At 39.6% G+C, this 17,304-nt stretch overlaps 1 protein-coding gene across 5 annotated transcripts in view; it reads left to right on the top strand.

Annotated features, from left to right (window-relative positions):
• nlgn2a (neuroligin 2a) overlaps positions 1–17,304 on the top strand; it is a 190,435-nt gene that overhangs the window by 85,595 nt on the left and 87,536 nt on the right. For 4 of the 5 annotated variants that reach the window (XM_075451575.1, XM_075451573.1, XM_075451574.1 and 1 more), the window contains one exon: positions 15,390–15,443. The exons of the other annotated variant lie outside the window; for it this stretch is intronic. In XM_075451575.1, coding sequence (XP_075307690.1) covers positions 15,390–15,443 — 54 coding nt within the window. The remainder of the gene's footprint in view (positions 1–15,389; positions 15,444–17,304) is intronic. 5 annotated transcript variants of the gene reach the window in all.

Here is a 17,304-nt window from a genome sequence, read left to right as displayed (position 1 = left end):
AAACAGGCAAATGAAGACACGAAGGGAATAAAAATATGTTATATGTACACTTATAATTATATAACTGTGTAAGATATGTATGTACAGTATGCCTGTTCGCACATCTTAGTTTCCCTTCTGGTTCTTTGACCTAAATTACTCCCTGTGCTCCATCTTGGCACTTCCTTACTGTTTGTCTCTGTCAGCATTAGCAGCTCTGCCTCGTCTGCTCACTGGTTAGTAATGTCCCAGTGCTGCAGCCTGCGGTGGAATAAGCTCTTACAAGGTTGACCTGAGAGGCAGAGATGCATCTCAATGGATGCAGGCAAGAAAGATAGCTGAGGGCCAGCCTCAAACTAGATTCACTTTTTTGCGTCCACACTCCAAGACCAGTCCTCAGAGGACATCCAGAATCTTTTGTAAAGCCTCTTTTGAGGTGGCAGTTTGCTTTTAACCTGTCTTTTTTTTCTATTCTTTTGTCTGTGAACATGTGTCATCATGGATGCTGAGCTATAGAGATTCTCATTCAAGTGCAGCATGTTTATATTTATAGAATTTAAATAAAGTGCGAGGCAACTTTTTCAAATGGCAGATAATGTGACTGGTTTCCAAAAATAGTAATTTAATCGATTAGCTGAAAAATAGTAAATGAACTGCCTTCATATGGCATCTTGTTAACTACTCAAAGTGCTTTCCAACACATATAACCCATTCTCACACACATTCATAAAGAACTTCTTAGCTATACCGTCTTATGCCAGGCTCACACACTAAAAGTTTTGTTGTCTCTATATTGCTCACATTACAGGTGTATTTCTCTTGTAATCATTAGTTTTTGAGTTGTTGTTGGTTCACGTAACAATCCCAGTCTTAACTTCTGCCTCGCCTGACTGATCTATATCAAGAGGTGCCCATGTAGGCAAGTCTCCCTTTCATCATTAATGTTACACCATGGCACAATTAGTCTTTTTGGCTCACCTGCTTGTTGAAAAGAACTGACACATACTCTCCTTGCCTTCTTTATTTTGACTCCACCATGATGTAACACCCTTGCAACATCACAGAGGTGTTGGTGTTCCAAGCAACATTTCACCAAATTTTGGCCAGTTTCCCGAGCAGATCATGATTTAATCACTACGCTCTCGGTTATGTTTGTTCCATGTTTGTTTATTTTTTCTTTTCTGCGTTTCCTTCTGTTGTGCCTCCAGAGTCCAAAACTTGCTCTCTCACTGGCTGGAATCTCTTAAAGGACAAGACGTTTTTTTTGACATTGGGCCCTTGATTTCACATTATAACATGATGTTCTACTCACCCCTGCTTGTTGTTGGTAATTTGGAGCTGTTCCGAAGATATTCGAGAGGCGTCTGGCTGCTCTCTTGAGATATTCGGCCATGAAACGGTTTCCTATGGGCAAGCTTATACAGGCACAAACTATGCTGTTTATAATTTATTAATTACTGTACACTAGCACTGATAACGTGGAGGTGCGTCGCTTACTTAAAAAAATCCGGGTTACTGTAATTTTGAATTTTTGTCGTAAAGTGGGTGTTACTGACGTCATCATCGTGCTACTACCACAGACAGCCCACAGACAAACACACACAGACTTTACGACAAAAATTCAAAATTACAGTAACCCGGATTTTTTTAAGTAAGCGACGCACCTCCACGTTATCAGTGCTGGTGTACAGTAATTAATAAATTATAAACAGCATAGTTTGTGCCTGTATAAACTTGCCCATAGGAAACCGTTTCATGGCCGAATATCTCAAGAGAGCAGCCAGACGCCTCTCGAATATCTTCGGAACAGCTCCAAATTACCAACAACAAGCAGGGGTGAGTAGAACATCATGTTATAATGTGAAATCAAGGGCCCAATGTAAAAAAAAACGTCTTGTCCTTTAAGTAATCAGCTCTCCTCTGCAAACTGTCTCAGAATATCAAGCAAGATAAAAATGCAGTCAAACACTGGGATGCCTCTGCAAGCCTCACAAATCATGTCTTTGAAATATTTACACATACATTACACGTAATTCATTTCTCACTTTTTGAGCTCCTCTGAATTATCCGGTACAGCGATAGAGACCCCACAGCCACCTGAGCAGATACATGCACATCTCTGCATTTATCAATTTTATGACTATTAACCATCAACATATTCAAAAACAAATTGTGAATAAAAAACACGATTTAGTGCATAGCTCTGGTTATTTGATCATTTTCACGCACCCATGAAAGCAAATTTGGCTGCAGAGAAGGACTGACAAATGCTTCAGTGTGGTGTCACACTAAAGATAATGGAAGCAGCCAGAGGAGGGAGAAAAATGCAACTTCAAAAACAACCATAAAAAGCTAAACCTTAAAAAGTTTTTTTTTTTTTCAGAAAAACAGAGCAGCAAGCCCTGTGACAAAATCTGGTGTGGGAGTACGACAGCTGATGAAATCAAACTTGACAGTGCATGACACAGGTCGGGACAGATCGGTAAACGCCTATTCCAAGGCCAAAAACAAAATTTCAACTTACATTATAGGTGCTGCTCTCTGACTTTGCCCTGTGCAAAGTCATGTATGCCATCCGTCAGCTTCAGCTGGCAGGCTTCTCTCTTTCTTTTACTTCTTCAACTTCAACTTCATCTTCATCTTTTTTGTCCCCCGGGGGGAATTTGTTGTGCAGGCAGATAAAACATTAAAAACTTACAGACATTGAAACACAATCACACACGTACAGGGGCAACACTGGAAAGGGGGGTAAAAGCACTATAGGACCATAAAACATGAGGGGCAACTATTTAAAATTCTGGTTTAGCTGGCTGATGGCTTGCTCTTTCTAGTTCTTTTCTGTAACCACCTTTTTGTTTTGGTTAGTTTTTGTCAGTTTCTGTCTTACGGCTGTGGGAAAGTTGCTGGATAATTCTACACGATAACTAAACATGTAACTCTCCTAACATGGACAATATTTAAGCTTGTGACTGGTGCAGAAATCATTGTAAGGTCTGCGGCCTCTGCACGCGCCTACAGGGTGCCGAGAAGTTCACTGCTGACGAGAACTTCATTCAATGCCACCAAAGAGAGCTGCACTCATGTTGTGTTTGTCCGTTAAAAGGAGCCTCGTTCAGTCCAACCTTTCACTGAAAATACGAATGCCGCTCATGAACTCTCTCATTTTAAAGCATTGATGCTTTTTATCTGCGACCTCCAACTTTTATCTGCAATGTGGAAAATTAGCTTAAGCACTTAACTTGTGGTTGTCAGATGGCTTCTCTCCCTCTTGAGCTACAGCTGCCCCTTAACTAACTGTCACTGAATAGATGCTGGTGTTGTGGTGGCTAATGGCAGTTGACATATCTGATAACAGAAAATTCTAACGAAGTCTGTTGTTTTGAAAGCCCCAGTCTCGGTGTATAGCTTGCCCAGGGTGTGTGGAATGATTGCCATTGTGAATTAGTGGCTACAGAAAAAGGGACATTGTCTTGTAGTCATCAAATGGGCTGCCAAGCAGAAAATAGTTTCTCCGTAAATCTTTTGTAGGGAATTCAGTTATTAGACTAAATCAGTCAATAAATTATTAGAAAATTGCAAAAATGCCTTTCGCAACTTCCCAGGGTCCCAGTAGGCCTAGAAGATTTTCAATTTATTTTCATAGCAAAGAGAAAATGCTGTGAATTACCAATTAGCCTCATTACAATGAGTGGAATCTGCTAGTGTGGGTACCCCCCCCATAAATCCCTTAAATCATCAGTTACGCCTATTAGTTGATGATCACTTGAATAGTCAATAAACATTATAGAACACTCAAATGCCTGATAGAAGTGAGGAGTTGCAAGTGCTGGAAACTGCTTTGGCATCCCAGCAACAAAGGGAGTTCAAAGCCAGTGTTGACAGATAAACAGCCTCGCTGATCTTTGACCATACTCAAAGGTTATTGCACAGATCAACAACAAGCCTTTATTTACACCAGCAGTAGCCGAGGGGTTGAATAACTGTTCAAATACAGATTGATCCCTTCTTGTTTTTCATTGACAAGGCGAAGAAAGACAATATACCACAGATATTACCTCCGAGATGAAATACTACATGGAATGGCAACTGAGAAGCTGAGCCAGACGGCATTTTGATAGCTCAACATAACAACCCTCCACCAAAGTTTTCCTGTTTCCTTCTACACCTCAACCTTCCGCATATGTCATGCAACATTAAGACTCTCTTCTCTTCAAAGGTTAGCCTAATAAAGAGCACACTTAGCTCTGCTGACAAAACTGCAAATGTCAAAATGTGTGGAAAGTGGACTTTCCTGTACATACTTATCTCTTACATGAAGAGACAAACAATGGGGGCTGTTCTGACAGGCGGGTTATTATGAGAGATGGGGCGATTTTTTTATTTTTTTTTGGGAGAAAATTTTTAAGTAATTGATTTTTGTAACATTGCCACACAATCCCGAAGACAATAAAATTTCAGCTTTGATGGTATCGAATATAATAGTGTTATTGTTTGTTGTCATACTCCAGAGTTTCTAAAGCAGTCATTTACAGAACAACAGAATTTAAAGAGCTGAACATAACTCACCTAGATTCAAACATACAACAGTTTAATGAAGACTACTTACAGAAGCTACAAAAGCTAAAGCCAGTGTCATTGTTTAGCTAATTAGCTTCTTTCTTCCTCATGACCCCAAATTCTGGACTCTTAATCCTCAAAGTGTACAGTGCAGCACATAGTTATGATGAAACACCAATGAACCACAAAATTAAAACAGCTGAGAGTTGGAATGAATAGCATTGATGATCTTGTCACAGTGCAGTTAATTTGCTGGATAACTTAAGGTCTGGGCTTGCTTGTGAAAGTTACTCGGACTGTCACGTCCACCCAAACATTGGTCAGTTTTCTACTGCTTTTGATTTTGCATTTAGAAGATGTGAATAAGAAAAGGTGGATGGAAATGGTAAAAATTTCAAACAGAACATCGACCATACTTAGGCATAAGAAAATGTGTTTGTTTAGTTGTGTTCAGTCTTCTCTGTCGAGAAAATAAGTAGTTCCAGTTAGTGAAGAAAGAAAAAGCTGCGCTGTTGTAATTGTGTGTTAATGTGTGATGGTTTTATCTGAGCTCTAAAGCACACATTTGTCCAGGTAGCATGTGCACGAATGCATGAACAGATAAGCCTACAAGTGTGTGTTCCTGTGTGTCTGGCTACAAGGGGAGAAAATGGCTTTAACCTTCATGCTTATTCAATCATCACCACTCTGTAAATGTCACTCCATCTGCCTCCCTGCTGCTCTCTACATCTCTGTTTACCTTTCTCTGATTCACACAATCCCTCTGTTTCCCACTGTCATCTTTTTATCTCAAGGTTTCCCATCACTTTGTATCCTTGCTCCTCTTCCGTTTATATATTTCCTTTTCCTTCCTCATCTTCTTCTCTCCACTTCTTTTGTTTCACTCTCCACCCTGTTTTAACGTCCTATACCTTTGCCTTAAAAAAAAGTCCTCCGGTTACATTTTCCTCCTCTCCCCTCAGTCCTATCATACTTCCAACACAGACTGGCTTTTTACTGCTTTTGTTCCCTATCTCAAACTCCATAAACTGTAATAATGCCAGCCGCTATCATATTTTAGTTTTTACCTCAGCTTATCGCTTCTGTGATTTTTTTTTTTTATTCGTCTCTTTTGTGCACACATTGTTTTGAAAACCCTGCGTCAGCATCCTTTTCTCCCCTCTCCATCCATCTTTTTCCCCCCCCTTTTCTTTCTGCCGTCTTGATTTTCCCCCTTCAGCCAGAGTTGATCGAAATTTCTCAGGCTCTCAGTTTGAGGCTTGAGAATGAGGCACCCAGAGACTGGAAAGGGAGTGTAAGTTGACAGATAGAGAAAAATGGTGTACAGAATGAAGGAGAGGGGAAACAGTACTGATAAGCAAGGGAGGGGAAAAAGAAAAAAGTAAAAGATCAATGACAGAAAAAGAGAGACGGATGAGAGAGAATTATAAATAAAAAAAAAGAAATTGTAGCGAATCGGACCATGAGCCTGTAGCATGTGTACAGATCATGCCTTATTTTATGACTCAATTATGTTCAGGCTGCAGGTGCCACATATTTATCATATCAGAAGGGGGGAAAAAATGTTTTGTCAGGTCAGTGTTCTGTGTAATAACTAAGTGATCCTTTAAATATGGAGTTTAATGATCAACACATTGTTTTTTTTTTTTCCTTTCAATCTTTTTTACAAGGCAGAAGTAGTCAGCTGTTAAATAGGTTTCTTCCCGAAGAGAGAGTTAGTATAGGAGGAGTGTCCTGTACATTAACCACAGTTTACAGCCAGCAGCTGTTACAGTAGAGGCCTGTTGTCCTATCTATGTTGGAGTCAGAAGTACATTTTCAGTTGAGCTTCTTACTGGTTTTTAAAGCTGAAGTCTGCAACTCTTTTTCAAGCATAATGCCTGGAACTGTCCGGGGATTCTGAAAGTAGTACATTAAATACCCCAATACAAAAAAAAAAGAGTTCTCTAGGTCCCCTATATGTCCCGCTAGGTCCCTCCAAAGCCAGCAGGTTTGTTTACAAAATTGCAGACCGGACCGGTAAAAGGTAACCAATCAGGTTACGAGCTGGGCTCTGCTGCCTTTAATCACCGATTGTGCACGCGCGATACAAGGTAGGCTCGTCCCCACGCTTATTTATCTAGACTATTGAACTTCATTACGGGCTAGTCTACTTACTGTGTCTTCCATGATCGCAAATGACAGGTGAGTTGATGAATGAGGAGTCGTGTACGCGCATCTGGCGTGCACGTCTACGTGCACGAGTTCTCATGTGTTTTGATGGGGCGGGACAGGAAGTTGAATAACTTTTTATTTTTCGGTTAAAAAAATAAGCATTTCTTGCATTTTGCGACTACGGAGGTCACCGTTTTCAACTTCAAGCGTTCTGATAGATCATGTAAACTCTTAAAATGCCAAAAATTAGGACTTTACGTATGACAACAACAAATCCTGCAGACTGCAGCTTTAAGGCATGTAAAGGCATGTAAATGTGGTTAAAACTGTGACTTATAGCTATCTTTTTTTTTCATCTTGCAAGTCTTGAAATGTGATATTTAAAATGCAAATCAAATATTGCATAGCCAAAAAAGTGCTAACATTTATACATTTTATACATTGGATACTCGACACTAGCTGGACCAAAGTTCTTCTAATATTTTCTTTACATTAGAGTCAGTGGAGTTTGTGTTAATTAAACACCTTCAATATATATTTTTTGCCATGTGACACTTACTGTGTTATTGCCTGCTGCGTCTCACCATAAAACAAGAGTAATAATCATATCTTATCGTTACTTACCAACAAGTGCCATCTGGCTTAAAAACACAAAGGATACAGCATATCATCTTAGATTTATTCGATTTATTCAGTATCATTCTCTTTGCAAATGTATTCCCCTCCTCTTTTACATACTTTGAAAGTGAAATGACATTTTAGAATATTGAAAATGTCATTGCCTAAAGTTGTTTTCATGCAATTATATAAACCGACAAGTGATTTGAAGTGACAAGAGAGGCGAGCAGCTTTAAATGTATAAATACAGCAGGGCAGAGGAAAGAGTTGCGCATGAGCAGTCAGAGTGAAGGTTGGTAAACTAGATTAAAAGGTTGTGGATCTGGTCCAGTAGCTGCATCAGAGCTGTAGTGCAATGTGCCCATGCCAGGGGCGCCTCAGAAATCAGTACTTTTGGCCTTTGGAGGACCAGAAGATGAAATATCCAAGGGCAGGTGTCGTTGTTAAATGTCTTATTAACAGAAAACAAGTTTTATTTTGACTTCTCAAAAGTATTTTTGTTGTTATTCTACCAGTTTATGCTGGAGGACCATCCTTTTAGAGTAAAGATATGAATGAAAATGCTGAATTTGCTGAACCACATGTATTGCTATCATATCCCTTCCGCTCTACGTTCACAAACAGAGAAGGTAGGACTCCTCTTCACTTTACACGTAAGTAATTCAAACATTAAAGATTAGGCAATGGGCAGCATAAACTAAAAATAATTAAACTCCTCTAAAATGTGTGGATGCAAACACATTTTAAACGTACGCTTGGATCAACTTTTGTTTCTCCCCTTCCAAACCAATTTTTTTTTTTTTCAGACTTGGCTGGTCAACATTTTGGTAAATTAGATACAAAACTTCTGCTTCAACTTTCTATTTCAAGGGCTAGGACAGGGCAAGAGTGCACAGAAAGTAATAATTCAGAATGTATAAGCTCATATAACCTTTCATACCCCTGCTGTCCCTTGGTAGACCCACCATGCTGCTGAACTATAGTGTGCTATGGTTTCCCCTCCGGTGGCTTCGGAAGGGCTGGGGCAGCATCCAGACAGTCTCATCTGTCTTTCTCCTGTACTTCGAAATCTCCCAAATGGCTATTATTCACAGAACCCTGCTACAAGCAAGGTTACAGTGTAATAAGTATGATGGACACAAGAGGAGGAGAACAGTCCCTGTAGTCTTCACACAAACACGTTATATGCAGGGCTTTTGCATCATGAGGTTGGAAGGCTTCTTGTACAAACCATGCATGTTCTAGTTTTAATAGAGACATCTCATGCCCTTTTTACAGAAGCTGATACAACTTCTTGAGGTCTGGTACATGCCTTTGTCGAAATACCACAGAGAGACACTACAACAGCTCTTTTAAGAGCGACCAGTTTCAGGGTTGACCCTCTCTTCTGAAGGGTCTGCCTGTTTTGAGATCTACTCAAAACACTTCATCCATGTCATTAACATATGAGCGATTGTATCATACATAGCCTGGGAACTCAAACAAGTACGAGCCAAACTGAACTCAACTAGGGATTTTATTCTCAAATACTTTCTCTCGTGTGCAGTTTGGCCATGGACATTCGTCTATTAGGTACAATCTCTTAGTGAGTCAGGTGTTAGACAGGTCCAAGCTGTTAAAGCCAAGCAATCACAGTTACCAATGCTCAAGTAAAATAACAGCCTCGGAAACCCTTGGCTTTACTGTTCAGTTTGAAAGGTTATTGTTAAGAACTGTTGCTCACATGGGCTAATATAACAGATACTCGTTTTTGTAATGGTGGAAAGCTGTTGCATTGTGGTCAAATGGGAAATCGCAGTTTCCAGTTCCTGACTAGAGCAGAAATCTATAACTATATAACTGCTGGTGAGAAATTGCTTTTAATAGAAAATAAAAAAACCAACAGCAAAAGAGTGTTACTTCCCACTTTTGAGGTACAGCTAGTACAGCATGATTTTAACTTGAAGTTGGGTGGTTATAAAGATGAGAATATTTCTTCCTGGAGTGGGATTTACCCCCCCCCCCCCCCACACACACACACACACATTATCTGAACAGCTCGCTGAGGCAGATATCTTCAGATCTAGGAGCCCCCAAACAAAGAGCCAGGATTGTGTTTTTTCCAAGTTTCTGAGTTAATAGTCAACCTATATACCTAAATATGTGCTCTCATGCACATACAAGGAGATTTTTATTTAATATTTTCCCTTTAAAAGGATTCTCTTACAGGTTCAGGAAAGATCCCGGTGATTGCATAGGGCCGGTTGTTTGCTGAGTGTGTAGTAGTATCACTGTCTGATAGACACTCATGCATTTCACATCTTTTTATAAAGAGAGCTGCAATGAAAATGAGAAGTATGAGAGCAATAGAAAACAATTTGTGTCACGATGACTAATGACCTCCATAAAAATTCATTCAGAATACTTCTGACTCTGGATCCTACTTCAACTGCCATTCACCTCAAAATGGACTTCACAGTTGTTTTTAGTGTAGTCAGCTACTCATCACACAGTTCCCACACACATGGGCTTATTCATGCAGAGCCTAGTGGCTGAGGGAGAAGCAGTGTGATAATGAAGCAGAAGATTGGCAGTTGTATGTCTCCTTTTCTTCCTGCTTGAATGTCTGTACATCTTCCCACTGTCTTGGATTACTGCACACACACATACTACAGCCGAACCTGTACTTAACACTGTGTGAAATAAGGGAAGTGGGTGGGTATGTGGGTGAACAATTCTCAAAGGGGCAATAACATCTCACTCTTACCAGTCACTCATCTACAATCTGCCCTCACGCGTGCGCACACATGCGCCCAACTCGCACCGAGCCATTCATTGCTCTTCAGCTTTAATATTCTAGTTGTAGGATCTCTGCTTGCTGCTCGGTATCCCCATCTCTCTTTCTCAGACACACACCACACACAGCCTTTGGTACGGCTCTGAACAAGCGTCTATCTTTCATGGTCTGCACTCAGTCACAAGCTGTCAGACACAGTCCCATGTCCTCGTAGATCATCCCGGACTGGCACACATTGCACAAATGAGCTGCTCAGCACCTACTTACTCTTATGCAAGCACATAAACATTTTGACCTACATTCAATCAAACCCTGGAAGACAATGAAGCGTCCCTTTATGTATGAGCTAGTCTCTGCATCAAAACGCTCATTATAATGACACCAAATTAATCATATCAAAACAATGTTGCTAAGTTTAGTTTTAATTGGCAATTTGACCTGTTTATATATATGTTTATATCAAAACATTGGCTAGAATATATTTTACATTTACTCCAAATCTCCACCGGGTTTCAGGGCCCTCTCTCGGTCACTGGAAACTTGAAAAGTGCTCAAAACTGAAAGCCACGCAAGGTTTCCATGGCTATGAATTGGTCAGGTCTGTGTCACTTAAACTTTGTCATCCTCACCTGTCAACAAGGGGTCAACAGGTCCCTCTGTGGCTGACAGATGGCTCCCAGACATATATTCTTAACAGCATAGAGAACCAGCTACACCTCCATTTGGATCTAAATCCATTCAGATGAATAATGTGCCAGTCAAAGAAGATGGCAGGGACATAAAAACGCAAGAAATTGTTTTATTGGATACACGGTCACGCTTTCTTGTTTTACAACCGCTTAATGTTTTAATGTTTAGGTTTTTTATCTGTACCCTGACATTTTGGTGACATGCTTTATATTACAAGATGTGTGTTTAGAAACACTTGAAACATCCAATTAGCTTTTGTTCCAACTGTAATTAATGTGTAGTAGATTAAAAAAAAAAAAAAAAGTAATGATATGCTTTTGTCCACTTTAACAGATGAACATTGGACCTTTCGAACTCTTCCCCCCCAATCAAATTATTACCATGGAAACATAAACTGAACATTATGCGGTGTTAGTGCTGAAGATGAACATTTACCCTGTATTCCGAGTTTTGCCTGCAGATAATTCTGTCATACTCAATCTGCCTTTTCCCATCATGTCAGACACAGTTGCATAGTTACAGTTCAGCAGGTACTACAAAAATAACACACTTATTAATGACACTTTCGTCACTCCAGTCTTCTATTTTAACTGCATTGCCTGCGTACAAATTGTGTCAAAACAAATGTTCATTTACATAATCCTTCCATGCCAGTCTGTGGTATGTGTTTGTTTTTGCCTGCATGTTTACTGTAAAGAGCTGAGTAAGTGTGGCGTTTGTGTGTGTGAGCGTTTGGCCGTCGGGAGAAGTGAAGCTACAGTGAAGCCTTATATAAGCAGCCTCAAAGTAAGAGGCAGTCGGTCCGCAGTGTGGACGCAGAATAACGCAAAGATAAGAGAGAGAATAAAAGTTTTTCTCAGAGTGTAAACAGCTGGAGGGCTAAAATATTACTTAGTTGATACTTTATGCATGACAAATGTAAGATGGGTGAACAGGGGTCGATTGATTTTGACTTCTGAAAAAGTACAGGCCATCGATCTTACAGTTGGGAAATGAAATATGTATGTTTCGCAGGATATGTTTGTTTCAGCAAAGGCTAATTTCATTTTTCTCTGTTTTGGGTGTATTAAACAACTAGTAATGAGCACTGGTATGTTTGGCTTTTACAGGCAGAGCCAGAGTGTGAAGAGACTGAAAGGGTTCTTGAGATTTGGTTCTTCATCAAATTGCTCATCACTGCAGCTGGTTTGAATGGGTAAAATATATATATATATATCAAGAAAACCAGCGATATTTTTTCCTGCACAGACAGTATCAAATGCTTAGATCTTTTCACCAACTGTTTATTAAAGATGTCGATCAAGCCCTGCTTTTACACTTTTTCTCAGCACGTTGCTTGGCCAGTAGGAGTTGCTCGATTCTTTGCTTTCCCCGTTTTGTCAGCCCCTCCCCCGAGAAGTGACTCGCTCCTGGCCGGCTGATTCGTGTTCAAACCTTTTAATCATTTTAAAAGACTTTTTGTGAAATGTTTTTTTTTTTTTTTTTGTGCATCAGTTAATAACATGTGACAGTGCCGTGTGTCGCCAATAAACATACAAACTGATTAGTGAATTGGTTGCTACAGATTATGACGCTTTCACTTTCACTGAATTTCATGGTCATTTCTTCTTCCTTTTATGTGTTTGATCAAAACAAAACAACTCCACCTCAAGAGCTTTTCACTTGCTGCATTTCTTTTCCTTTGGCAAATGAAGAGCGTTTTTTTTGTTTTTGCAGGAGAAGTTTGACGTGAGAAAAGCTAGTGTGTTGGCCTTGTGCTAAGTTCTTTTTCTGTGAATATATTGCTTCCAGTGTCAACACTTTATCTGATTTTCTGTTATTTTACACGAAAATTACTTTGACCTAAACATCAAGCTCTCATGTCGTAAAAAGCTCTCAGGCTTTATCACACAAGACCTTGGAGAACATCTGCCTTGAGGTTGCGACGGGCAGTAAATAATGGAAACGACTGCCTCTGGGTCGTAAATAGAATTTGTCAAAGAACCACTGCAATTTAATTACCCATCACAAGTCATTTTCTAATTAAGTCCCAGTTGGCGAATCATATCAAATGATCAGCTCAAGACCTGAAACCGGTGCATATGTTTTCAATGGACTGCTCAAACACCCAGGACGTTGTGTTTGTTAGAGTTGAGTTTGTGATTATGTTCACAAACCTGCTCAACAGACCGACAGGTGATCAAAAAGAAAAAAAAAGGTGCCAAATATTAAAAAAAGGAAGTCAGCAACCCTTAAATTAGCTAAGATTGTGTTATTTTTTATTTTTCACACAGCTCATTAGCTCTGCTCTTGTTGTCTCTTTTGACTGCATGAATAAAATGTAACCACGCTAACTGTGGGGTTTCCATAGATGCATATGTGGCCGGCCACTCTGAGCCTCAAATATCTCCAACATTTCCCTCTGGGCTAACAGCAGAGACACATCTTTTTCCCTCTCTCTTTAATTTAAACATATGTCAGTAACATGGCAGTTGTTGAAAGGCGGTTAGACACCAGGGAGGCCACCATCACCTGGAAAGCCTGCTGCGCTCTGATTGGTGCAGTAGATTGATGCATTTCAATCATCATTTCAGCTCTGCTGGAATTCCCAAATTCAGGGACAGTCATCAACATTTTTAAGTAGTTTTCCTGGAAATGACAAACTCTCAAAAAAAAAACATAAAGAATTTACTACAACATGGCTTTTTTCTTTATTGGAGCAGAAACTGACATATAGAGGACAAATTGTACAAGGCGGATTAGAAAAAACACCGAAATGTCAAATATGACTACCTGCAGCCTTTAAAACTGAACCACAACTGTGACCTAGGCTTCATTGTGAGTAACTCAGAGCCTGTAAAGAGATCACTGAACATGGAGTGCAGTGTGTTCCGTTCTTCTTGACCAGTCAAAGAACTTTAAAAAACAATCCAAGTGTTCAAATACCAAATGTATGCATTAAAACCTTTTGGTCCCGACTGTGCTTTTATGTCAAAATCTATGTGAAGTGTCTTTTAGACTAACCACAGACTGTATGTGTCTAATTATCAATGGGTAATCCACATATTTTCTGCCATCTTGTAGTATATGAGATATACTTTTTCTCTAGAAAAGAGCAGATCCTTCCATCGACTCAATACTATTATATAAGATGCTTTTTGGATATGTCCCTCTGGGAATTTTACTTTGAAAGCTCAGACACTTGAAATGGATTTATCAGATGAAAGCAAAAGTGGGGAAAGGTGAAGTACTTTTGTTCCAGTACTCGCTCTATGAATACCGGGGTGAACAGTATTTTCAACAAGCACTGGACAAGTATACAAAGTATATGCAGTTTCAGCAAGGACCTAAAAGTGTTGGTGACTCTTTTGGTGATATCTGCACACGACTAAAGGATACAGAAAGAACGACATGTCACGGATGACAAAAACACTGATGAAACGAGACCAACATACTGGTTTATAAATGTGTGTGTGCTTTTTTTTTTTAAACTTCCTCTTTCTGAAAATGAAGTCAAGGAGAACTTAATGACAGATGATGATAGAGAAACCACTTGGTTTCAGTCATGTTCATGTGGGAAAAAAAAAAAAAAAAAAAAAGCCAAGATGATGGAGGGAGAGAATAGGGAATGGCATTTTTCTTCATCCCTTTCTCTCCACCACTCTTTTAATTTACCAAAAGCTGCCAGTGGGCAGATGGGGATCAAATTATACTCACCTTTTACTTGCACTCCTCTGTGCAATTAGCGTCACGCTTACTTGTCATTTCAAATTGACGTGCTGCTGTTGTGCTATGTAATTATTTACCCGCCCGGGGAACAGCTCTGTCGTTTAACCACTAAATAATGACAATACACACACGCGCCCGGACGGAAACGGTGAAGCACCTGTTCCATATTTGATCTGAAACGTGTTTAACATGATTTTTACCATTACAGGGTCACTGTGTTTATGGAGTTGCTGTCCAATTAAAGGTGTCTTTGTGTCCAGTGTGTCTTTCTAAAAAGGTTTTATTAACCAATGTACAACAATCCGTTTGAATTTTCTGTGTGCTTTCACCGCTGAGATGTCAGCATTTAGAATCTTGGCATTTGAGCATCGGGACCCTAACCTGCCGTTCTTTCTCTAGGTGTCCTCTGTCTTTTTTACTTTTATTCTTTTTAGCATCTCTTTTTTTTTTGTCATAAGATTGGAGGAAAAGGCTGGGTCCTGTTCTTTGAAACCACTGAGGCCGTTTTATTTTCCATTCCCTTTTGCCCTCCCACCAACCAGTCAGCTCACAGAAAGATAGACTGAGAGGAAGAAATAGGGTTTAAATAAGTGAGAGACAGAGGGACCATAAACAATGGCAGCCATTTTCTTCTGCAGGGGAAGAAAAGGAAACCGCATCCAAAACAATTTCTTTGATCTTGTGTCTTTTCTTGTGATAAATCTGTGTCTGTGATGCTTTTTTTGTTTTTGTGCTCTTTTTAAAGGAAAAAAACAAAACACAATAAGCAAACATGAACTCTTGCTGATTTGTCCTTTTTTCTCTTGCTTCTTTTCTTTTTTGATATTCTTTTTTTTTCGGTTTTTGACAGTAATCTTTTTTGAATTTTCTCTTTTCTCTTTTTCCCCCCTTTTTTTCTTAACCCTAGGTCCGCTCACAAAAAAAACTGATGAATCTTCAATGAACAAGCCTCGAGACGAAGGTATTTTTGTTGCATGTTTTTCCTTTTTTCTTGTTTTGAAGTCTTTTTGGGGGATGTATACACATGCAGTTGAGGAAAGCACACTCGCACACACACGCACACACACACACACACATGCACACAGGTCAGACATCTTTGGTAGGACTTTGGATATGAGATGAATACCAATGTGTTGCTGAAAGTATATGTTCTCACCACTGCAATTAAAAGGCGTCTTTTGAATGCAAATCATAAGCCTTGTGTAACCTTGGATGTGCGAACCTGGCTAATGGATACTGGACAGCCATTATAAAGCTATCCACAGTGTTTTCCAGAACCGCTTATCTTGCTCTTGAATGACAAAAGGAGCTCGGACACCATCATCATCACTATGCCCTTGAAAATACATTGGCCAAGTATCAGCATTGTCCCAAAACCAAATTGTTGTCAGGAATTGGAGTAACAAAACACCTATTCAAAACCATCCCACACAATGGGACATTATTATTTAGCCTCAGCTTCCCGCTCCAGAATGAAATTGCTATTGATTAAGAAACTACACAAAAATGCAGCTATCTTTATTCCAAGTCAGTGATTATGACATCAAATCAAGTACAGGAAGAAAAAAAAAGGGGGGGGGGGGGGGTCATTCAAGGACACTTGTGCCCCACTTTGCAGGATACAGGTCTAATTGGCTGTTGGAATAAGGGCTCAAAACTCCAGGCCTGCCTTTAATCAGAATCCTACCTGCAGTGCTCACTGTGGAGGCCATTTTAGCCACACTTTCATCCACATCCCTCCTCTTACTTCTTCCTTTGGACTTGTTTCTTTGAGGAAAAAGATGACTGATAATATTTTGAGACTTATTTCTCTTCGTGCTATTTTGAGGGTTGTGCTGCTGAATCCTTTTCTTGCTCTGTGATGCTCTTTGATTTGGGGTATTTTTTTGATGTTGGGAGTCGGAGTTTGACACGAGAGGATTTTCTTGGTGATCAAAGATGCTGGCACCGACACAACTTTTTGAGCTGCCACAGTCAGCAAAGCACTTGAAACAGTTAATCCCAGGCAAGATGCCCCCTCCCCCCCCTTTTATATACTGTATATCCCTCATCACAAAGTACAGTTAACCTCAATTGACTGCTGACTCCTAATCCCATTTGTGTAATTTAGCACATCTATCCCATCCTGGAATAGATCACACATGCAGGTGGCAAACTGGGGACCTGATGTCAACACAAAACAAATACAGAACATGTGCATAAAAAAAAAAAAAAAAGTGAGATGGGGAGCTAATCTGATAGGTCTCTGATATACATAACTGTAAAGAGTACAGGGCAGCCTTAACCCTGGACAGACCAGATTTGTTAAACTGGTAACTAGGTCTGTAGCGAGGATTGTTGAAATGATGCTGCCATGTGAATAAAAATCAGTTTACACACTGGAGAATAATTCATTATGTTGATATTTTATTCATACACTCAGTTGTACACTTTCTTTTCTAATTTTCCATTACGATGATATAACAGCTGTCTCTTAACTTTCTCCAACTTCCCTGGATACAATTCTCAAAATGCTGCAGATTTTACACAAAGAGTCACGAATGAAGCCCTTCTCCATAAAAAAAACAAAACGTTCCGTTTTTTTATTTTCTTCCTTAGATGTTTGCCCTTCACAGGGCAAAATAGTGTTCTCGCACAGTTTGACATTTGAAGACAGTTTTTGCATTATTTTGCCTCAGGAAAAATACTTTGGAAAAAAATGTTAACATAAAGAAAGAATTTTGAACATACTTGACACTTAGGAGCCGACAAATACTTCGAGTGGACGTTCAAGCCAGCAATTTGTCAAACATTTTGCTCAGACCATGTTTGGTTCTGCCTTT

Source organism: Odontesthes bonariensis, chromosome 19 (genome assembly GCF_027942865.1).
Source record: "Odontesthes bonariensis isolate fOdoBon6 chromosome 19, fOdoBon6.hap1, whole genome shotgun sequence".
Lineage (NCBI taxonomy): Eukaryota > Metazoa > Chordata > Actinopteri > Atheriniformes > Atherinopsidae > Odontesthes > Odontesthes bonariensis.
The sequence above is the reverse complement of the archived record's forward strand: the minus strand, read 5'-3'. Positions and strand labels throughout refer to the sequence as shown.